The 24,889-nt window shown below is 37.6% G+C and overlaps 1 protein-coding gene across 1 annotated transcript in view; it reads right to left on the bottom strand.

Annotated features, from left to right (window-relative positions):
* The window catches only part of SEC63 (SEC63 homolog, protein translocation regulator), a 60,017-nt gene that overhangs the window by 32,236 nt on the left and 2,892 nt on the right, over positions 1 to 24,889 (bottom strand). The window contains exons 2-5 of the mRNA XM_069011029.1: positions 9,922 to 10,021; positions 8,978 to 9,092; positions 5,222 to 5,334; positions 2,854 to 2,915 (exon numbers count right to left, since the gene is read on the bottom strand). Of these exons, the coding sequence (XP_068867130.1) occupies positions 2,854 to 2,915; positions 5,222 to 5,334; positions 8,978 to 9,092; positions 9,922 to 10,021 (390 nt within the window). The remainder of the gene's footprint in view (positions 1 to 2,853; positions 2,916 to 5,221; positions 5,335 to 8,977; positions 9,093 to 9,921; positions 10,022 to 24,889) is intronic.

Genomic DNA, 24,889 nt, shown 5'->3' with positions numbered 1-24,889 from the left:
AACACTTCTCAACTCAAAAGGAGTTAGGCTACAGAAAATAGAAGACATGAATCTCTAACATCTCCAGCATACAGATCTGAGTAGAGAACAGTATAGAACAGTTTGTCTTCAGACACTGGTGATAACAAATTAAATTTTGCAAACGCTATCTATCCCAGTACTAAGAGTTCTAGGAAACCAGCGGGGAGAAAAAAGAAAGTAAGACTTTATGGACCCGCTTAAAATAAAAACAGCATGCCTTCCTTAGTACTAGCAGCTGTCCATGAGGAGCAATGCCTCAAATAAGGACAGACTAGGATCCCTATGTAATTAGGCACTATACTGATGCTATCTCCAACAGATTGTGACAGCCATCAATTCAGATAAACAGTTGCTATGCACAAGCCGAATGTGACTTCTGGAAGTTGAAAATTACTGTTTGTAATTACCAAACATCTGACAAGCCTGACCACACCTCAACCTTAGGAGTTCAACCAGATAATACCCCATGAATTTACCACATTGAGTTACAGGAAATGCCTTGCTCTGGAGAAGGAAGGTCTCCAGACTCTTATCTGTTAATGATGATGGATTTTTAGAAGAATCTACTAAAAATCTGTCTTTTACTGATGGAATAAATTTCAGTTTACTACAATATTTTTGACCTTTAGGACTGTAGCTTCAAACTATTCCACAAACAGAAGTAGTTCAGTAAAAAAAGCTCTTTCTCTTCTGGTCTGAGAGTCTCCTTGCCCCCCACTCATGCTCACTGAGCTGAAGCACTGGCAAATACCAAGGGAAAACAGGCTTTTAATCATAAGGTACTTTCAGTAGACTACCTTCAGATAGTCTGCTTTTAGTAGACAACTCTCCAGATCCCTCTCACCTGTTTGTAAACATTCTTTAGATGATTTCGCATTTACTTTTAGTAAAGGAGCAAGTCATGCAAATACAAAAAACTCGTTTGCCTGCCTCTGGCCTCACACTGCCTCAGCTGGATAGAGAGGAATGCTGCTCCCTGTTCCTCTGTGCTGGGCACAGAGCGTGGGATGTACCACATCAAACTTGGCTGGACATGTCTAACCCCAGATGTGCTTCATCTCAGCCCTGAAAATACCTCTGTGAGGGACTGTATCCATCCTGTGCCTATATAGAACGAGAAGACTAGAGTACATAGCTTGGGTACATGTTTTTACACCACAGATGTATAAATAAAGAGAAGATGAATTTCACTAAATTAGAAAGCCCCTCACACTTCTGTGTGGAACAAGCTTAGGGAATAAAGGAGGGAGAGAGAAAATTTCAGGGACTTCTCCCACCCTTCAGATGTCTCAAACAATGAGAGGTCTAGAAATAAACCAGAGAATTCTAATTCCACTGTAGTCTGAGGTAGGGTTTTCAGAAGAGCAAGAGGCTTAACGCTCACAAAACAAACCCTGATTGCTACCCTGACAAAAAACGTTTCAATTTGCCCTCTGGGAATCCAAAGTTTCCTAGGTTTGTGAAAGCAATCACTAAGCCAAGCAAGGATCTTCGTGCTTTGTAATTCTCAAGTTTTGGCTGAGTTTCCTTTTGAAGACACAGCTTCAGGTCCATTCAAGGACACTTACACAACTGCCTAACTTCAAATCCTATGCCTTGGCAACACTAAGAGAGTAGCTTATGGATGTGAAAAACAATTTAGCACCCAAAAAGGTGCTTTTTAATAGGAAAGCTATTAAAATTTACATTTTGCTGATATTGTGACAGCATTTCTGAAGAAAGATTTTATCTGTATTTTGTAGCTAGAGGGACAGAGACCTCTTATTTGCCAAGCAAAGGAAGCACTAGAAGCTAGGAGCTGACAGAAATCTGTTACGTTATAAAACACAGCGATTAAAGAAGCTGATCTACCTCCTTAGTGCATCAGAAATGCCTTTGTCAGACTGTGATTTAGTTGGCAAAGCTGTTTTTTTGAAGGAAGAGGGAAGATTTTTTTATTTCTTTGAAACACCAGTTCAAAGGCTGGGGTTGGTTTTTTTAACTTTAAAAATTAATGCTCTATGTTGGGTGGATATAATTCAGAAGAATTTACAGAACAGATGACAGAGTACCCTCATGTCATCCTGTAACTTCAGAATTAAGTTACAAATTCCATTTATTATTTCCAAGCTGGCTGTAACTCATTCCACACAGATATGTTGTATAACTTGCCCTAACAAATGGCAGGTTTCCATTCTACCTGTAATGAGTACCAGCTAGAAATATGCAACATTTTTCCATAGTAGGCCACTTAAACAATCACTAAGGTGTTTTACAAGCAATTCACACAGGTGCAAATAGGGGAAAATTATTAACTTCCAGTCTTAAATTCGTTTAGTTTGGATCACCTACTGTATAACTTTGACACACCATCATCAGGATTATTTTCATGTAGCTACCTGCCCAGAAACAATATCCCTATGTACATCCTTTCCAAGTGTGTTCACTGCACTACGGCTAGTTTTTAATTTTTCAATATACATCTCTAGTATTTGATCATAAATACCAAGAAATGTTTAAAATCAGTTTCTGCTAAGTAGTATTCTATTTTTTGCTTATACCTCCATTAATATTGGCAAGTCTCTCTAGATATTTACTGAAGCTAACTAATTAAAAAAGTCCTTCTTTTTTAACCATAGTAAGAAGTTTGAGAACTGTGAAAGCCAACTCTTTCCTGCCTTTCCCTGCCATCACCCCCCAGAGCCAGCTTCACAAGAAAAGAATTGGTCAGATGCATTGCTTTAATCACAGCAGAAAGTTATTATATAAAGCTCTGAGTGCTTCTTGACTGATCAGATATTACACATCCCAATGTACAGTGATTACAGGACTTCTGTCATTCGTAGTTGTTACCTTGTGGTCCATCTGGATTACCAAATTCTTCCCAGTTTTTTCGTGACTCTTCATCAGTTAAACTAGTTACAAGAAGAGATATTAAGTTAATACAGAAAACATCTCTCTAAATCATTAACAAACAGAAACTTTAAAATGTGGCAGTCATATTATCCTTTAGAGGTGGTTTGGAAAGCTAAACAGCTTCTGCTATTTTTTTGTATGAAATCTAACAGGAAATATTAGGAAATACTGCTGTATTCCTCCTTGATACACAAATTCTTTAAGCACTCTGACAGGAAAAGAAATCAGACACAGAAGATGCACACACAGGAGATGGCACAATCACATCTCCCTTTCATGACAGCAACTGCATACCCATCAGCACACAGTATTTTTTGATGCCAGGTTACAGCACAGTAAATTTTGAAAGACAAAGGTTGAAACTTTTCTTTTTTTTTTGGAAGGAAGGAAGGTAAATATGGAAGATGAGTTGATTGATCAGAAGTAGTCCATATGGGCCTTTATCTTATTCTAGACCTTTAGCCTTTGACAGCCTGTGTTTGGCTGTCGCTGTTTTATTTTTCCTGGAAATCTCTACTTTCATAATTTATTTCTCTTTTATTTAATAGGACACCATCTCCTAAATCTTACAGCTTCTGTGCCTGTTCAGTAATGACAGCTTTTTGGCAATTGTATGCCACCTCAACAGAATCCCTGTTACTAGGAGGAGAATACTGCTTTAGAAAACAGAATACCAAGCATTCACTGTATTTTGTCTCACGTAAGAAATGCAGTGAAAGTCAGGCCTCTCCTGATCATTTCTAAGTCTCCCATTTGTTGACAAGCAGACTCACCAAATGGGCAGCTTTTATATTCTTTCAAGACAGCATGGCTAAGGAACTTCACCATCATTTACCTCATAATACACCTCTGCCATGGCCCTTGCTCTAGTGTTTGAAGTACTGAACTACAGCACTGTTTGAGTACTGGCTTGCAAAGCAAAGAATTTAAATGTTTCAGGAGTTCAAAAAGGCTTACCAGAATTTCCTACTGAAGAGATTTTCAAAGTGATACAGATGTGTTTAAGAAAAAGTATGATTTCCAGCCTGCTCAAGCAAGCATGGTATTGGTTCTCCTTCCCACCTCTTCCCAAACAGGGCTCTCAATCAGTAAGGTTAACCACACACACAACTGACTTCAAGGCAGAAGTCACCAACTTCCTGGGTTCTGGGATGATGGGACTGATCCTGTAAACCCCAATAACTGAAGAAGTCTCAGCAGGGATGGGCAACAGTGACATGCTGCAAAGCTCTGCGTGACCACAGTGACTCAGCACATCTGCTGCAAAGAATTTGACTCCACCTCAGCACAAAGGGGACACAAAGGTGGCCTTTGTTTTACATAAAAAACCTATCAACAGCTGAGAGGATAAACTGGTGGTATAAATATTTCTCTTTGAGTGCATTAAAAAAGTATGAATGTCTCAAGTTTGAGACACATCAGCATGGGGGGAGTAAATACCTGGCTCAGTCCAACAGAGTTTAAAAACCAGACAACTAGAATTCTCAAGAGAACAATGGGCTCCACTTGGCTTCAAGCCACACATGCCTTCCCATCAGCATCGTGACAGTGAGTGTATTAAGGTACCTGTAATGGGAATCCCACTGGTATTGTGATAGACCCGTGTATTGAAATGCCTGTATTTTGATTTCCTTAATACCAAATTCTAATATTAGACATCTCTTAGATACTAAAAAAAAAAATGCTGCAAGAGATAAGACCATAAAACACTCTAGAGGAAAAGCAGATTCTAGGACTCAGCTTTTAAGAACCACACAGGTAATACGACACAGTCACCAAGTAAAAAGTCAGGACTGCAAGGCAAGCACAAATGGAAAAGGACAGGGGTGAGCTGAGAGAAAACAGTCAGATCCAGAATGAAACATCCTTTTCACTGGATGGAAGAGTTAAAAGTACTGTCTTTTACTCTGGCTTTACCACCAGGTAAAATGAACAGCATATTTATTTTCTAAGCATCACTTCAAAACTGCTGTCACAGAGTTGGCTGGTTAAAAATCACAACACCCATTTTGACCTTTGCCATCTTTAAGATTTTATATGTGTTATACTGGAAACACATTTCCTAGCTGACATGAAAGTTAACACAAAGAACTAACACCTTACAGTACTCTGACAGGTGCAAAACAAATTATCCTTCCTAACTTGTACAAAGCAAATACACACTGCATGAAAACATGTTTGGCTTTTGTTACATACCTGAACACACTTTTTCCTGCCTGCTTAGGCCATCCTTGTTCTTATTGTAAAGGCTGTTCTCCCCATAATATCATGATTCCCTTTGTTCATAAGCAAAAAAGAAACTTACGCTGCATAGGCCTTAGCAATCCTCATGAACATAACTTCATCTCCTCCTTTATCTGGATGGTATTTTAGGGATAGTGCACGGTACTGCTTCTTTATTTCCGATATACTTGCTCCCTTCAAAAGGAAAGGTTTGCATTTATTAATAAATACCTTAAATAAAATTCATTCTTATATATAATCCTAATATACATAGTGTAGTATTTTTCTGAACCATTCACTGAAGAATTATATTCTAACACAGGATCATGAAACTACAGATATATATTTCATGAAAACATTATTATTTTTCTGATAACATTCTTATAACCATTATATTTTTAAATGAAGACAGCAGTCACAGTCTAACTAAAAGACATTCAGATAACTGAATATTGGGGTTTTTTCTGGATTACTTTGCGTATCCATCCATAGGAACAAAAAAAAAAAAGAAAGGATTTCTTATCTGTTTGACGAATCTTAAACATATTCATGAATACAAGGAATTCTCACTTGCAATATTCTTCTATTTAAGCCAGAGTTCATAGATCAAGTATGATGGTCCACTTGCAGCTTGTATGCAGAAATAAATGTCAGTCACCAGAAACAGCAGATTTCTCTGCCACTTAAAAATGCCTTTGACTAGAATCATACTACCCATAAATTATTTCAAACTTCTTGAACAAAGGGAATACATTACCTATACCTGAGAAAGACTGATTTTTATTCTACTCCAGCATGCTGTTACATGCCACCAACACAATCCCCTGTGCATTAACTTTTTACTTGGACTGTGAACTTCACTACTCAAGAAAACCCATAAAACTTTATAGTAAGTTCAGCTAAAGTTTTTTCCATATGTTATCTGCTAAGTTTCACACAAGAATTACCACAATACTTCTCAATATTTTGTGCCAGAGAAGCCTAGCATGCTGACCTTAACTGCATAATAAACACACAAGAAGTTATTTACAGATGATGGTACTGTTTCAATAAATTTAAACCAGAAATTAAACTATCCTGAGGCTTCACTTGCTGTTACTTTATCTCACTTTATACAGTCTGCCATATTCCAACACTATTTTTCAACAGCATGCATGCCTCATTTAATGCACAGGATGAATTTACTTCATTATAAATTAGACTTCAACTGAAAACAGGTGGTTCAAGACTAGATGAAGAATGCCAGGTAAGGAGCAGAAGCTAGAAAGTAGGGGGAAAATAAAAAAGGACAGTAAAGAAACCCCAAGCTATTTGAGTAGAGATGTGTTTTCATGGTTCACATGAATGCTGCCTGTAAAAAAACTAATTTTTCTCTCTGACACAGAGGATGCATATGATCCCTGATAAGTTGATGACAAGCCTTCCATCTACATTGATTGCTTACTCCTCATTTTCCAAAGCCAGGCTACAGAGGTTAGGCCTGACTTACAGTAGCCTTGAGCAGCTGGTGTCAGTCTGCTTGGAACACAGAGCGTGACTATATTAAACACTTGCAAAAAAAAGAATAATTAATGCCCCAATTGTCTTTCTTAAAGAATCAAATTTATAATCACTCTTAGCTTCATCTTTATGCCTTGGATCCCATCTCAAACTGCAGTACAGATACTTATTAAATAGATCATTAATATCTGAGCACCTTATGTATTAGGGAATTCAAGTGATGTGCTTCAAAAAGAGCTATTCTATGTTCAAAACACACTGCTGATATTACATATAAAATCAGGTGTATGTACATTATCTTCACTTTGTTGGTGCTGTGGCTCTTCTCTGGAGAAAAAAAAAGCCTCTTGTTATAAACTGATATGCTAACATAAAATAAAAAAATAATCTTGACTAGAGTGTGAATGCAAAGAAGAAATGAATTAGCGTGCATCAAAGCTTTAAAGTGCTTGCATCTGCAACCATTTTAAGTTCAATCTTCAAGCATTTTCTAAGTTCGGGGGGGTTTTGCCAGTGGTTTGTTTTTGTTTTTTTTTTTTTAACAATAACAGTTCCATCATCTAACTACACTTCAGCATCTGTATCACTTCATCAGCAGGGTTGGCAACAACTCTCAAGGTTCCACTTGAATGGTAACAGAAGAAAGCTGTTAGTTTTCACGTAGTCCAAACTAAAAGCCTTTCAAGAGATTTAAAAGAAATTGCCTGATAGCAAGAAATACATAAAAGAAACACATTCTGAAATTTTGAATTCTTATTTTGAGCCCTACTTCAACTATCTATTTTCACCACCATCTCTTCATCCCCCTTTTAAGATCTCTGGCGTTCATTCAGCTTGTCCTTATGACAACATGCTCCATCCCTCAGTTCTTGAGTCATTCCAGAATTGGTTTCTTTGCCTGGGTAAGTTGCATGTGTCTTGAGCATGTGTACAAGTTTTCATCAATAAACACAAAATTGTAATTCACTACATACATGCCTTTCTTTCCCCTCTGGGTTGTTCCTTGTAGAAATTTCCCAAAGATAACAAAGGAAAATCCTGATGACCTAATCCCTAGCCTGATTTGTTTAATCAAAGTTAACCCAGATATATGAACATTTAAACTGCATGGGTCCAACAGATACCATTCAACAGTAAAAACATATATTGCTCCTTCCTATGCATCAGTGAGAGAATCAAGTCAGCAATCAGTGAGTCACAGAGGAGCTGAGCAGGGGTTGAATTGTAACTTGGCTCTAGACATGACAGGCAGGTGTTCTACCTGTCTAGCTAGAAATAGGCTACAGACTACTTAACCTGCTACAATGGCTTTATTAGCACAAGGTGCTGCTTTTCTCTGCTGACAGTCAACACCACTTAATGGCAAGAGATGTATTTGCTGATGTTCACATACATATTAAGCTCTCTCACACTAACAATATACACCATGTTTAATCAAAACAAGTACATTTAAAGCTCATTCATATTCTTGTGCTGAGCTGGATCCACAGTGTACTTTCTTCACTCTCAAGAGTGAAACATACCTCAGACTCCAGAACTGGAAAGATGACTCTACTGTTATTCAAAAGAGGAGCCTTGGATCAGGAAATAATTAACATAAGCAGAGAATCTGCTTGAGGTATTGTGGTTAAGATGAAGAGAAAGAGTTTGACAAGACTAAATAAGAGTTTACAAGAAGTTCAGAAGGTCTATCCTTGGGATATGTAATTTTTTGCATGCATTTTGAATCAGTTCTTCAGTATAAACAAAGCACTGCATCTATTTTCTAGATAAGGACTATATCTTTTTTCATCCTAGTTTAATAAAAGTATAGGCTGCTATCACTGTTTAGAATTTGTTACTTGCATTGACAGATACAACTGAGATTCAAGCTAGCCTGCACTACATCAAAATGTGCATCACCAACACCCTTCAGTGAAACCTTTCATTTACAAGGGAAGTATTGCTTCGTACAAAAACTGTAAATCAAATGAATTCACATTCTTGTTTATACAGTTTCTTCAGCATCCCTAAAAGTGGCTATTGAGAAGATTTACACAGGGCATACAAACAAGATTTTTTTGTTGTTTTCCTGTACAAAGAGCAGAAAACAACATCAGAATAAGATTCAAAATAGATTTTTAAAACCCACCTTCCTACATTACTAGAATTTTGAAGGAGCTAGATACAAAAGTTATAAATTGGTACAGATATAGGCAAAAACACAATGTGCAGCAGCAGCTTTCACATGCCAAAAAAGAACAAAAACACTAGACAGATTCATAAACTTACTTTGTTTGAAAAAACAAGTCTAAGATTAGACATCTACACACAGATAGTGAAAAATGTTATTACTTACAGGATCCAAATGTAACACCTCATAAGGGTTGTATTCTTGATACTCTCTGTCTGTTTTGGAAACTTTGTATGCAAGAAACAAAAATAACGCCCAGCCAGCAAGGAGGACTATTTTCCTGTTTGGAAGAAAGGAATTTTTTAAATACACAAATCCACTAGCTCTAGCACCATTCTAACAACATTAGAAGCCATTTGATAACACTCTTCAAGAAACAGTATTAAAACAACAAGAAATATTAAAGCAGGTATTAGTATTTCAGTTTTTATACCACTTTTTCTCCTAGTTTTTAACAAAGACAATCCACTACCACAAAGCCTCTTTCTGTTCTTTAACTGTCTGTCCTCAGCAGGCATACATTAGTATTTCCTATTTTTAAAGGACAATTTTAACTTAAACCTAGACAATGTGTTAAAAGAAAAAAACAAAACACAAAAAGCTGACACAGGCGCATAACAGCAAAATACTTTGAGGGTGGGAGCAACAAAGAACGGATGGATATAAAGCCATATACCTTCAACATACAAAGTCATTATTCTTTTCTATTTGAATATATATGTTCACATACTAAATATTTAAATCAAAAAATATCACTAGCACCACTAATTTCAGTGAGGAAAAATTACTATTTTGAACTAATAAACACATTGTTTACTTCTTTTGTTTGTTTGTTTTTGGGGGTTTTTTTTGTTTTTTTTACAGCTGAGGCTCACTGGTCTCATTTATCAGATTTTTATATAGGACAAACAGCATACATCTTGATTTCAAGCCCTACTAGATAATAATGATTACCTATTAATTATTCAAAACAGCAGATTGCAAATGTTCTCTTTAGTGATGCAAAAGTAACTAATTCCTGCTGCTTTGATTACAAACCAACACATTTTTATTTTCAAAAAAAGTAAGAATTGCTTTAATGGAAAGTCGTGCAAACGACATGTACGTACTTCACTGTTGGAATTATGTTCTGCTGCGGTTTTAGCAGTCGCAAGCGGTACCACAAGCATCTTCCATACACGTTCCTTATATTCTTTAATCGAATTTGTTCTATAAAAATAGAGATTGTGATTAACCAAGCTGACAAAATGCAGAACAACAAACGTGCTCACCTCACCCCAAGCAGGCAGTACAAGGTCAGCTGGACGACTAACAGAAGGTCCAGCATTACCAGAGAAAAGAATGCTTTTTATCCATTTAAGTGACACTGGACATGCATAAACATAAGATGTTGGTCAGATTACTCTCTCTACCTAAAAAGAATCCATTCTATTTTCCATATGCCACATAGTAACCATCACATGTGAAGCCAGCCCTTGCCTAACATGCACCTGTAAAATTTGCTTCTGCCACTCAACTCCAAAAGTTGCCCATTTCAGTATGTTTTTCCTACGCACAGTAGCTGACAAATGAACAAACAAACAAACAGAAACCCACAGGCAAACTGGTGTTTGTATACAAATAAAGAGTACAGCAAGAGCAACAGCTCCTTCCTCAATTCAAAATATGATGCATTTTCTTCCTCTTTGTGACATCTGCTTTTATAAGCTGCCTTTTTTCCCTTTTTCTGCTGAAGGGGAAAAGGAAGGAAGATTAAGGTAGCAGCTACTCATAAGCCATGCAGCTCAGTAATACATGCCCTTGGCAAGGGAGTTCTCACATTAATGACAGTCAACAAGATTTCCTCCCATAGTCCTTTTAGGACAGGATGGGGCTGGAAGGAAGTTGTATTTACACTGTCAAACTCACCATGATGAGGCATGGAAGCTCTATTAAGAGAGCATTATTGTACTTCAGAGCTAATCAGGACCAACTTAGTCTTGGTCAACGAATTCTTTTATACTATGAAAAGTACAGTGGAAAGCAAGTAACTCGTACAGAATTTCTCTAAGTACTGAAATTACATGTTATAATTAAACTCCTGTTTTAGTAACTTGTCTATCCATAAACTATGCAGTCTGACCCGTAACACTTCTGAAGTGAGGATGCCACTGTAATTACTTTACTTTCAAAAGAATAAGATCACTTGGCCCTTTTCAGACTAAAGGAGAAGGAATCAAGCCTACAGAAAATTCATCCAGTGTCAACACACTTAGATATTGCTGGTGAACAAAATTTAAAAGACAATCATGAATTATATAAATACAGGAATTATATTAACAACTTTGATCCAAAGTACATGTCAGTCATATCCTACTAAGTCTTAAATCTCAACTTAGCACTTTTGACCAGGTGATGCCCTCATGGAGTCACAGAATGGTTTGGGTTGGAAGGGACCTTAAGTATCATCTAGCTCCAACCACCTGGCTATGCGCAGGGATGCCACCCACTAGACCAGGCTGCTCAGAGCCCCATCCAGCCTGGCGTTGAACTCAACTAAAACAGCAGTTATGATACACGAAGACATTTTTATTTAGCTGATTTCTAAAAGGCAACAGTGGAAGACAGTGACAACCTCTGTTTAGTTATTCTGAAGGTGTTGGAAGGTGGGATATGGTGTTGATCTACTTGAATTTCTAAGCAAGCACACAATTCAGATGAAACACATAGAATTCAATTAGCAATCACCAAATTCTTTGAGGCCAGAGAAACATGACCATTGTGCTCCACATCAACCATGAGTTCAGATTTAAGGCAGATTAGATGTGAGCACTGGATGGTATTTCAAACTCTGGCTGATTTGGCAGAAATAGAGTGGGAACTCAGATGACACGTGGCCACCCATGAACTGGTAAAGCAGGTAACTATTAAAGCTTGTACAGACATGGTACCGGAACCAGAAAAGAAGTGTATCATCTTAATTCTGAACTACCTAATTTTATAGAGTATAGCTTCCCCAAAACTTTATATGACATTAAACAGTTTGATGCAATTCCTGTGAAGATTATATTAGTAGTCCCACCACCCCCAAAGACAGAGAGTGATAATCAAGGATAATTCAATCCCCTGCACCTGATTCAACTCTTGCCATGCTTCAAAATAAGCTTCCAAACTTCTCGCACTGTCTTGGGCAACAGATAAACTGCACAACTATTTTGCAGCTCTCCTGATCTGCAAAGATTGTTCACAAACCTAAACCACAAAACTTTCTAAACAAAAAAATAATATGACTAAAATTTGGTTAAGCAATCCCCCATTTAGTTTTACTTATGTAAGACTTTAGAAAGCAATTTGAAGGAAAAATTCAGCAGACAGCAGAAACATTGAAAAAACTCACTCCCTACTGGTAGAATGTAAATTAATTTGGCTTTTTGTCTTTGCTTTTTGTATTTTAAGACAACAATTGTGGGAGATCTGTCTTGGTTCAAAACTGGATCCATCACAACCAGAAGCTAATTGTTACTTAAATTACAAACTTAACGCAAAACTAAAGAGACAGAACTAAACAAAGAATAGGCATTTCAAAAAAAAACCCCAACCAAACTTGATGCCATTAAAGACTACACTGACAATTAAGTCATAAGGATGAAAAAGCTTTGCAACAGAAACAGGGAAGAAAGAATTCTGAAGATTTTAAATGGTCACTGGACAACTATGAGCCATACTGCAATGCTTTTATGAAAAGGTTACTGATTATACTTGAATAAATCAGGCATCAGAAGACCCACGAAGACACGTGTTTAAGCCTTAAATCACTTGTTTCAAATACTGTCGGTCAATTCAGCTGTTTAATGCTGAAGCAAGATGAAACCAGCTGTTCATCAGTTCAACCACACGGACCCAGACCAGCACCTGAGCCTTTTAGTGGTTTTGCTAGGATTTTGCAGTTTTAACAAGGTGCTGTGCCTTGACTTCAAAGACCTATGCCACAATGCCCCACTTCTCAAACCTGCCAACTGTCCAGCCCTCCAAGGACCAGATGACCCTCTCCTTTCCCCACTCTGCATCCTCCCTGCAAGAATTGCCAGTACCTTCTACCTTACCATACCAAAAGCCTTCCAAAAATGCCCTAGAGGAAGGCACCTGGGAGAAATGAAACATGGCTGAGCAAGATAAACTGAAGAGCTGGCAGAGAGTCAAATAAAAATTGACCACTAAATGTAGTTTACAATAATCTCTAAATTGAGGTTTTGGAACACTTTCCAGTATCAGCTGCAGAAGATATGTTTTGTGACTAGTCTGACAATAGCATCAAAAGGAGAAAAAAACCAAAAACAACAACCTGAGCCACACAGTATGAGCAAAAATTAAGCCTTTTGAATACTTGGCAAATGGAGTCCTGGAACTGCTATGCTGCACAAGGGGACCTCTTCAGCCAAACACCAAATTAAGGCATGATGCTAAGTAGCCATTGCATTTTTTACACATGCATCTGAACAACTCTGGATCAAATCTAATCACAGTTGATCAAACAATACCAAAGCAAAAGCATCTTATTCATCTCTTTCTGCCTGGGGTGGCAATGGTCTCATTTTACTAACAACCCCAAAAGGAAACAGGGCACTAAAAAGATGAATGATTTTTTACAGTTATCTCTTCAGAACAGATAAAAAGAATCAAATCCTACCCAAACTGAGGCTGAAGTCCAGACCACTCAAATTATTTGGAGCTATCCTGAGGCACTTCCTCTGTCATATGTCATCATTAACACATGTTAATTTGTGGAATTCAAAAACAGGCAGCTACTTGGAAAAAGGAAGCAGCAATACAGACAGCATAACTTCCAGTTTAAGCAGAAATCCTAAAATGGCAAAACACCATACTAAGAAAGCTATATTCCTACTGTATCTGGGAAAAACAGGCTTCCTGTTTATTTACAAACAAAGCCTGCAACTGCACCCTGCACCAGAGAAAATACTTATCTTGTCAGGAAGACAGTGGTTGCAGGAAAAAGAAAAAAGAAAAAGAGAAGGGAAAAAAGGAGAGAGCAAAATATAAAAAAAAAAAAAAGAAAAAGAAAGTTATCAAATGAATAAAAAGTTTTAAAAAAAAGGGGAAAAAAAAAAAAAAAAAACCAAAAAGGCTTGCAAAGGCCAGAATACCAGATGATTCCTGTGCTTAACAAAGGCAGCAACTTATTACTAATGAGCAAGTTGTGAATAAATCATATCTTTTTTGCTTTGTCTTTGTCTGACAAAAGGAGCTTCCTTTTTACACAAGTGGATTTACCATGCCACAGAACTGGCACACTGCCCTGCAATATCCTGCAGACCCTGATCACACTGGAGTAAAATACCTTACGTACTGCTCAAGGTAAAGCTTTGCAGTGAAATATGAACTGTTCCTTCTTTGGATTTTAGCTCTGGAATCCAGATTCTGTCAGGGAAAGAGGTTCAGAGTTTTAAAGGCAGACAAGACTTTCTCCTCAGTCCAGATCATGGCTTCCCATTACAGCGTAAGAGTACATCACACAACATCCTTTGATATGGGATTAAAGGGAGACGAGTGTGTGGGGGGTGGGAGGAAATGCTTTTCCTCTAGTCAAAATCACTTCTCATTCGATAGGCAAAATCCTTCACAACAGTGAACCTCTCCTACAGTTTTAGGAATAGGCAGTAAAGAGCCTTGGAAAGCAAAGGTGTAATGCACCCGTGGGCTTTTGAGTTAATCTCACTAACACTAACCCATGCATCAAGGTACTGTTAAAACACCCCTCTCACATCAGGATGTAGACTGCCGCTTCATTTCTGTAAATAATTTGGGGAAGCATCCCATGCTTGCCTTATTTCCCTCCACATTGTTCTGGATGCATCCAAAGCTCCTGAGATTCACAAGCAGGTTTTCACCAATGTAATTCTTATTCACAAGGCTTCTCAGAAGTGCTTTTTATAATAATTTAAAAAATGTATGTGAGTATCCAGCCAAAACTACATCTTAATATACTTTTCAAGTTTGAGAAATGCAACTAGTACTGCTACAAAAGAAAACCTGAATGTCATCTCTTTCATGACTTTGTCAGAGGCCTTACAGAAGTTTAGGGAGATGACATAGGTTGCTCTTCCCTTTTTGACTGTTGCAGTCACTTCTTTGGTACTCCAGGCAACAACACAGGTATGAGTAGAGAATGTTTAAGTAAACAATCAACTTCTCTTGATCAGAACTTATGCATGCCTCTTGAATATCCAGTTCGTTAAGCCAGAGGTGTCTGCTTTTTCTGCACAGGTAACACAGACCACACAGTTCTCAGGTAAAACAGAACAACCCAACAGGTTGGAAAGGGTGGAAAAGACCTCGGGAGATCACCTAATCCAACTCTGCTGCTAAGAAGAGGGTCAACAAAGCATCTGCTCAAGATATGGCTGCAGGCCTTTCGAGTAGCTTCAAAGACAGAGCTCACTGAACCACCTATTCTACATTTTGATCATCCTCATGGGGCAAAACTTTCTCATATCTGTCTCAACCTCTGTTCATTTACCAATCACATAATGGGTGAGGACACAGGACATACAAACACAGAAGGAAGCTAATTACAGGTTGGATTTGCTGTTTCCAGAGATTACATTCAACCTGTGTCTACAACTCAGCCATGCCCGGCTTACGTTTGGTTTTGAAGTTCACCCATCTTACATACTTGTTTCCAAAGAAAGAGGTGGATACACCAAATCTTTAGGAAGGCTGGACAAATGATCTCTACCTAGACCTAATCTTTTTGTTTCAGGTTCTGGAGGTTCCAAAAGTGCTTAAAAAAAAAAAAAAAAAAAAAAAAAAAAAAAAAAAACCTAAAGGGAGATTATTTTTCATCCATCTGAGAAAAGAGAAAAGATTACACATTTATTGTTATTGGAGACAGGCAATTCTTGAAGAGAGAGAGCGGAAAGAGGTACAGCTGCAACTACACTGAAAAGTTTTAATCTCCAGAGTCTTGTTTCAGTTGCAACAAACAAAGGTCCGTTTTAGGAAAAAAATTACCACAAATAAGACTACTGGCATCAGTACTTCTATCTAAAGCATATAAAAGTTTTAAAGTATCAGTATGATTTTTGGCTATTAGGATAGCCAAAAGCAAATGAAAAGCCAATATCCAGAATACATGGAAGCCACCAGTTTCCCATCATTCTACCTCAAACAGCAGAAAAGTAGAGAAACACATCCTAGCCTCCTGTGTTCTTTCTACCTTCAGGCTACTAAGAAAAGCAAAGTCACATAGTCTAAAATACAGCTCCAGTGGACTCTGACAGAAAACGAAACAGGAGGAGGTGCACATGAAACACTCTGCCCACCAACTGCAGACAATTCATCTAAAGAAGAATGGTTTTGCAAGAAAATTGCTTATTTCAGCAAAGAACACAGAGCAACATAGTTCTGCAGCCCTAGGAAATGCCAAAATCACTTTAAAAACAGACTTTCACAAAACTCATTTGTAGTGTGTCATCCTCTCTCCACACCTGAATGGAAAACTTGTACCTGTGGAAAGCATCAAGAGATGCAAGTAATACAAACATCATGCAAGTCTTGAATAAAGGTTACAGCCCAGGGGTACCATGGCTCTAAGCATTAAATCTGATCCATTAAAACTGAGGGCAACAGGCTCAGTTAAAACATTCTCAAGAGTTTCCATGTTTGCTGGGTTTTATTCAGGGCTCTACAGTTTTAATCCTCTAAACTGCACACTAAGTAGGCTCCTATTTACTTTCAACAGTTATGGGCATGCATATATATATTATATATATACATATGCAAAATCTGAACTCCTGGGCTTTTTTCTACTCCAACAATAACAAAAATCAAGTAATGTAAGAACCATTTATTTATTGAGGTCTTGAACTGAGGTTCTCTGAACAAATTTACTTAAGCACTGAACCATTTCTTGTATAACAGATGAAGTAGGAAAAGGCTACCCCACTGCTTCGCTAGGCCATGTCTGCTTAACTCTATTGACATTTTCCTTGATAATTATTATAAAATAAGACTCCACATGGATATAGTATGTTATCTAAGAATAATTTAAAAAATCACAGGATTAGGAAAAAACCCATACACTTACTTTCAAAAAAAGCCACTGATGAACACTGATAACTACGTTTTAAAAGCAGGAACCCATCTTTACCAGCAACTAAGTGGCAGAATTCAAACTCGCAGAAAACTCAGTCAGCAATTCCTCTGAAATACTAAGCAATTTCAAACCTTATTATAATAGGATTGACTTCTACTGTAAAACCCCAAATTAAGAGGCATGAAGCAAATTAAATTGATTTTAGAGTGTTCTGAAACACAGCTGCTTAAATCCAAAAGCCTTCAAATAACCACTAGTGTTTCCATTAGGATTACTTTTTAAAAAAAATAAATTAAAAATGGAGAGCATGTTTCAGGACTTCGAATGGACCATAGCAGTGAAGAATTAAATTATCTGATAGACACTTTCTAACTTTAATGGCTATTATTATAAGAAGTCTCCTCATTACCCTCATTATTTATCTATAAAGAGGTCCTGTCCAAGTTACCCTCTTCACTAAAACATTTATAGCTGAATAATCTCACCCCAGTTGTCTTCAAAGAGATTTTTTTCTAGCTAGTAAATATTCATAGAAATAAGCAAAAAAAATCATGTGTTTTGAGTAACATGTTAAGTATTAAAACCCCAAGCAATTCATTAACTACAAAGAGACCTGCAAAAGACTTAACAGCAAGGGTGCTTTTTTCCAGAGCATGTTTTGCAGCAACTAGATTAAGCTTACAAGGAACAAAAAGTAACCTAACTTTTCATTCCCACAATTCCACGCATATTTGCTGACCAAAAGATAGCATTTATAACTAACAGCTCTAAAAAACAGCAACATAAGATGATTCAACATCTTGAAAGTTAACTTCTTTTCAGAGTTTACTTACTCAGGCTTTCTGTGTACAGTCAGCTGGGCACAGTTCCACATTACACTACTGCTAATCAAGCCATTTCCAAACCTTGTCCTTCCTATTAGTGTACTGTTTCTGACACAACTATCAGTGGTACTACCTATGCTAACTTTGAAGCTCTACCACCTAAATTATCTAATTTATAGTACAGGTGGACCTATAGGTGCATTGCAAAACTTTAATAGAATCTGAGAGTAATCAGAAAACTGGACATTTGACTATGGAACAACACCCACATGAGTCAAGGTTAACAATTTTAGATGAAGCCAACAATAGTGCTGGGCTCCAAGATTACACACTCTTAACTATTAGCTTGATTTTATCAGTTTGGTGTGGGGAGGAAACCAGAACACATTAAATCCAGAACAAATGTGAACAAAAGTCACTTAGCATATCACCAATCACTAAAAATGCTTGTGGTCAGTTTTATTCTGATGCACACCTGGAAGAAACTCTAATAAAGGACAGAATTAGCGGACACAAGGGTAAGTACCATACATCCATTTATCATCTGTGATGTCTTTGGTAAAGGTGAAGTCCTCTAAAGGAAGTAAACATATGGAACAGATACTCCTGATGCAGACTGTGGTTTCCAAAAGGCTTTTTAAACATTCTTCTTAGAAGTCTTTCAGGACAACCATCTAACTATTGCAAAAATAAATATGTGACTAGAAGATAGAGTGAGTGGTGAATTCTCACAGCAGAAGGAAATCACCAGGAGCTCTGCAGGAATCTGTGCTGGAACTACAATACTCACACTTCACTAATAAGTAATCTGACTAAAAGGGTGAGCAGTAAAATAAAGTTTCTGGATGATACTAACTTATTCTGGGTAACAAGGCCAAGGGCATCCTGAAGAATTGTAAAGATTAAGCAAGTGCACTACTGAATGGCACATGAAATTGAGAGTATGAAAACGTACAGAGCAGTGGGGGCTATCCTAATTTTATATATAAAAGGATGAGCTCAAGGCTGACCATTATCTCTCAGGAATGCAATCTTGTGTTGCAAGAAACTGTTCTACATAAACCTCAGCTGAATGCTTACTACTAATAAAAATCAGAGCAAGTGTTTAGGGCATTCCTATGAGAAAAGGAAGGGATTATTACTCCACTACATAAGCTGGAGGTATGTCCAACCTTGAGGTTGTACAAACCTCAAGTATGACACAGTCCTAGTTCCCACCTCTCAAAGAGGGACAACCAGAAAATATTCAATTAAGGTGAACAAGGGCCATCAAATGTGTAAGGAGATTTATGTCCAAAACATAATCTACAAATCTTCCAGCTGGGAGAGAGTAAAGTGCAAGGAGAGGTAATGGAAGACTGTAACAAACCTAAGTGACAGCCAGGACAGACAGGACTGAATGTTTACTGCCTCTTCCAGTAGAGCAAAAAAGGATTGTTAATCAACATCAGAAGCAGCTGCAAAACAAAGGTGATTATTTGCAGTGTGGGCAGCAGATCTGGTGACCTCCCTCACACAGGATGGTATAGATGCTATCCCAAAAGAGTTACTGAACTCAAAACCACTGGAAACACGGAGAATATACAAAGGAAGCACCATTTATGCTTGTCCTGTTATTCCTTCCTTAAGGTATTCACTTCTTTAATATTACATAAAAGCCCCCACCTGATCTGACCCGTATGTCCATTCTTTTGTTTCTAAAGAAAAAAGGGTATTTGAAACTTTATCGGTAAGCCTTTGCAGAAGCCACAATGCTTACAAATATCCTAGTTTCAAACAGTTCATCTAGCCAACCATCATAAAGCAATCTTCTGAATTTGAAATGTTTCTAAGCAGTTTCCTGTAAAAGAAATACTAGATGAAAATCTGAAAACACCTCTTCAGTCTTCTTAATTGTATACTTATTTAAAAACTGGTGCAGACGCTAATCTTTTTGCTCGGAAAAGAAATTAAGTACTTATTCTGTGCCTCTCCCTGCCCTTCATACTTCTAGCCAGCACAACCCTAGTCAGCATGACACAGAGACACATGTCAGTCCTGGCTAATACCTGAGGGAAAGGCCTATAAACCCCACAGTGGGAGAAGGCAGCACCACAGGGGGCAGGGATGCAGCAGCAGCCCCTGTCTAGACTTGCTCAAATTGCTGCAGATCAGAACCCTTCTTCTCAGGCATGAATTTGAAACAAAAGTTCAAAAAAAAAAAAAAACAACACAACCAACAAACCAAAAAAAAACAAACTATGTAATCACTATTGATTCTATTCCTTGTCATTTACCTTGCTTCTCTCTCAAAATTCCTGCTCCTTCTCCAAGAACCATTTAGCTGCCCATGAAACCATAACTGAATCTAATTCTCTAACACATAGCCTGCATATCCTGGTATTTTAGTGTCATCTACGTGAGTAGTCAAGATAATCTTGCAGCAACTATTAAATGAACAAGGCATGTAATAAAACCTTCAGTACACTATTTTCATAAGCTTATATAACATAGGATGAATTTCTTAAAAACAGAAACTACTTTACTTTTACATAAACGTAAAAGGTAAAGTTCTTGTAATGGCTTGATCTTTAACTTGCCACAAAAAAGCTTTTCAGCATTTTGTATTCTGGACCACCTTGAAGCTACTCAACTAATCTCTAATACAGGGCTATTAATTTTATTTTACTGCTAGGAAGCTACAGTGCTTATAGTAACATTACAATACTTTTTAAAAATTCCATGAAAACACAGGCAATTTTTTTCCAAATAACAGAGTAGTTTGGAGAACTGTGCAAACACTTTGTTTTGAAAAATACTTTCAGAGATAATTGCTGGGCATTACTAGTGACATCTCATGATGTTTGCCCCTTCTTCAAATGTTTCTCAAAAAATCCCTACCACTTCAAAACAGCAATATAGGAAAAAAAAATATCAAAACAGAGTTAAGTATCACCATTACATTATATTCTGCCTTTTAACAGTCACCTAATAAACAGTATTTTTCTGAACTTGAAACTGTTTAAGTCAACCATGGTACACTCAATCTCTCAAAAATCTCAATTTGTACGTAGTAACAGTTCTTAAATGCACAACTGAGTTTCACTGACTCTCCTCCCATTTCCTGACACAATGATGAAAGGTTATATTAACAGGAAAGGATAAGCACACACGTATGGGCACAAAATGCTTATATTCACAGATATCAAGTTTTCACACCCATGCTTATCCACCACATTAGCAATGAGCATAGCATCCTGTGGCTTTATACTGTCCTTTTATCCTGTCCTTTACCAGCATCCTGTACTTTATCCTGCATTACCAAATACCAAAATGCTGTGAAATACTTTGGAGTAAGGTTAATGAGATTTCAGTGAGCTGTGGGCAAGGACAGGCATCACAGTTAACCCACTCCTACTAAGCTTATCTCACACCAGAGGATTAGGAGCAGCACAAAAGAATTTTACCCACAGTGGGAGCAGCAGCAATGCTGCTTCCTCTTCCCCAGCTCCTGTGAGGTATAAGGGCTCATTACTCCATTACAGATAAAACTGAAGAAGTGCTGCCTGCATTCTCTACGCTGGCTTGAGTCACATCCAAGTTGCACACTCACTGTTTGTCCTTAGCCAAACCCTCAGTTAAGTTACTTGCATCTTAAAGCAGGGGATTAATATGAGAATCTCTGAGGTCAGCCTCAACACACACAGATGAAAAATACACCAACAAATTACAGAGAAACCTTCATTACTGACACTACTGCACAGAGATATCCAGTATAGTGGGCAGATATACTGAGAAGTATGGTTCCTAACACAGCAAACCTTTACAGAAGAACCTTCTCAGGACTTCTGATCAAGGTTGTGAGTGCCAACTGCTATCTACAGAAGTATACAAAAAGCCCTACTGCTTCAAAATAGCAGTACAGTAAAAAATTAACAAAATAGTATTAAGTATCAACATGATAATATATTCTCCCTTTTAACAGTCACTAAGTAAGCTGTGTTTTTTAAATACTTCTATACTTTGCCCAGCCTCAATACAAAAAAGGCTGGAATAGTACTAGGGTTCTCTAACTGCCTATGCTACTTCCTAGAGGCACAGGAACTTCAAAGATCAGCAGGAAATTGCCTTCCTTTGATGCCTTTTCCTGGTTTTAGAATCAAGAGTCATACATGGTTAGAAGGGGAAAAGGGATTTTACCTTGGTATTTATTTTAAGGATACTTAGGTGCACACATCCAGGTCATATGCATCGAGATGCACCCCCCCAAGTCCCTCCTCAAAGATCAGGTATAACATTATAGGTTTTACTAATTAGCATATCTATCAAAGATTCCCCAATGAGAGGCTCAAGTGAGCCCCCCTCCCCAAGGAACCTTCCCCTGGATGGTTCTATCTTGGTTTACAGAATGTGTTCTGGAGAGGACCTTGGGGTCTGGGGCACACTGATCCCTAGCTACGAAGCTTCTAAAATGTTTAATCTCTTAGCTTGACAAACAAGTCCAAGAATGTAGGGAAAAAGCACTAGGAATATAGAAGTTGTAAAAAGGTATAACAGGGGTATAAAAGAAAAGGCAAAAAATCTTCATGGCATCACCTTAACCAGATTATTTTAAGTTTCTTTCTACTAGCCCAGTGTTCTTCAAGAAAACTTTAGCTATATCTCACACAGAAACATTGGAGAGAGGAGGGTGCAAAGGAAAAGGAAGTTAGTAGTGAGCAACAGGACAAAATATAGCCAGGCTGGGGAACAACAACAACAAGAAACAGAAACAAACAAAAGCCAAACAAATACATTTTAAAATTAATGTACAAATACATTTAAATTTAAAAAACCCAAAACACCATAGACTTTGTATGGATTTCTGCTACAATAAAAGTAAACTAAATAGCTTTAGTCCATTTCATATCAAGACTTTTTTTCTAGATACAAAAATGCAGCCATTCATCTGTTTTTTCTCCTTCCCTACAGTAGGTTTTTATGTTCTTAAACTTCAAGACAGAATATCTATATTCCAAACAGAATAGCTGCTGCAGCCTCTTTTCTCTCAGAGAAGAGACTGCAAACTTGTATTAGTATTATCCCTGCATTCACAGCTGTTATTCTTTGGGGTTTTTGAACTGTTTTCAACATCTTGTTTTGTTCAAGTTACTGTAAAAAACTCAGGATAGAGACTTCTATTCTTTCCATCAGCTTTGTAACAAATTATGAATACCCAATGCCCTAAAACAGCATCATTTATTTAATGCAGACCTCAGTCAACTAAAAAAGATGAAATAACAAGCTTCTAGATACATGTACTTAGCTACAAAGCACATCACAATCTATGACCACCTGTTTCAGCACAGCTTTATAATTATGTCTCAATTCAGCAGCACAGGTATAAGTCAAAAAGTACACAAAGTTCAGCAAACACGTCAGCATTGTGCAACAACCGCCACATTATCCAACTAAATTAATTCACCCCTTGCTCTCCATTTTCCTTGTAGATGCTGACGTTTAAACTACACAAGCTTACATTTAAAAGTCAAAGCAAATCCAACAACAGGAAGATACTTTGATGGGCACTCCTCCACCCCTAACTGCAGAGAAGAAAAAAAATATTTTCCTTCAACTCTCACAATTAACTTTTTGGAAAACACCTTGAAAATTCCCACAGCAGAAAATACCTTTTAGTTAAGAATGAATCTGCAGCAGAATAACTTTAGCAACCACATTTTTTGTTCCAAGAGCAGTGCTTGCAATGGTTTTCCTCACAGTAATTAGGCTAAATTTATACCAGTATTTTCCCAAAACAGAGGTAATCCAGAAATAGTATGACTTTTTTTAGTAATAAAACATATACACACACATATATGTTTTAAAGAAACAAGTCAAGGATAAACAATATAGCCTGAAGCTGTATTCACCATCACCTGAAGTCATCAACAACACTGAAAAAAATCATCTTCTTCCCTCAGTCACATCCTGCACCATCCCAGGCACCCACAAAGTCTTAAACAGACATGAATGCACATTAAAAGTAAGACAGAAGAAAGAAAAAGGCCAAAAATTAATTTTAGCTAAAATGAGTTTCTTCCATTCCCATACGCTGCTCAGGTGCTCTACTTGGCACAAGGGAGGGGGAGAAATACAAGACTTAACTCTGTTAGAGTACTGCTACCTTGATGCAATTATGAAACTTCAGTCCAAGACACAAAGCTGAACAATTAACCTTTTATAAGAGTGAACACCAAGGAGGTAAAGTCATTTGTACAAATCCGGTTTACAAAGTCAATTACCTGCTTGTTTGGTTTTTCAAAGCTGAGGTAATGAAATTATGGGACAGTTCACAGGGTGTCTAGCACACCACAGCAAAACCTTCCCAAATATTAGCATCAACCCCTACTACAGCCTGCAGCAACACTTCATATGGGCTCTTTCAGAACGCCTGAAAAAAGCAGGTTTAGACACTCAGGAAATAAAAGCAGCTCAAATTTTTCTCAGGACTTTAGAGACATAAGTTACATTATGCTGTTCTTCCAGACAGTAGTATCGAAAACGCTTTCCCAAAGTTTATTTTAAGAAGAACTAAAAGCAAAATCTTAATGGCTTGCCAAAAAACTATTCTACCACAAATCTGACATTAGGTAACACATTTTGAGTTTCCTCGAAGTAGTAAAGCAATATAGATCCAATCTTACTTTCCAATCTTCACTATGGCAAAAACAAACACTGAGTTTTGGGGGGTTTTATTTATTCTATGAGCATTTACTACAAAACTAGAGCACAGAGCAAATCCTAAAATGTTACAGGCCATCAGCAACTCCCAGATTTTTGCTGCTGTTCTCCCTCCACTGGCACTCTGTACTGTATCACATACCAGTAATCCATGGCAGTGCATTTGCAGATGGAAGCAGCTGGCACCAATGGCTTGACCTTCCTGCAATAAGCATTTCACCCCTGCTTCACACTAGCTCTAGTCTGCTCTTACAACACAATGCGGCTGAAGCTCATCTTCCAACCTAGTTTTTACCAAAAAAGGAATCTGCTCTATGTCTTTCGGATGCTCTGGTCTGCATTGCAAAAGGGTCTTGAAGTGAGGAGGACAAGCATCTGATTTGCTTCAAAAGCTCCCTCTGATCTGGTCTTCTTCACTCCCCACAGGCTCTCCTGCAGCTGGAGCTGAACGAGCTCACCAGT

Source organism: Aphelocoma coerulescens, chromosome 3 (assembly GCF_041296385.1).
Source record: "Aphelocoma coerulescens isolate FSJ_1873_10779 chromosome 3, UR_Acoe_1.0, whole genome shotgun sequence".
In the NCBI taxonomy this organism is placed as follows: domain Eukaryota; kingdom Metazoa; phylum Chordata; class Aves; order Passeriformes; family Corvidae; genus Aphelocoma; species Aphelocoma coerulescens.
Note: the sequence above shows the minus strand (reverse complement) of the source record. Positions and strands in the feature narration are given on the sequence as shown.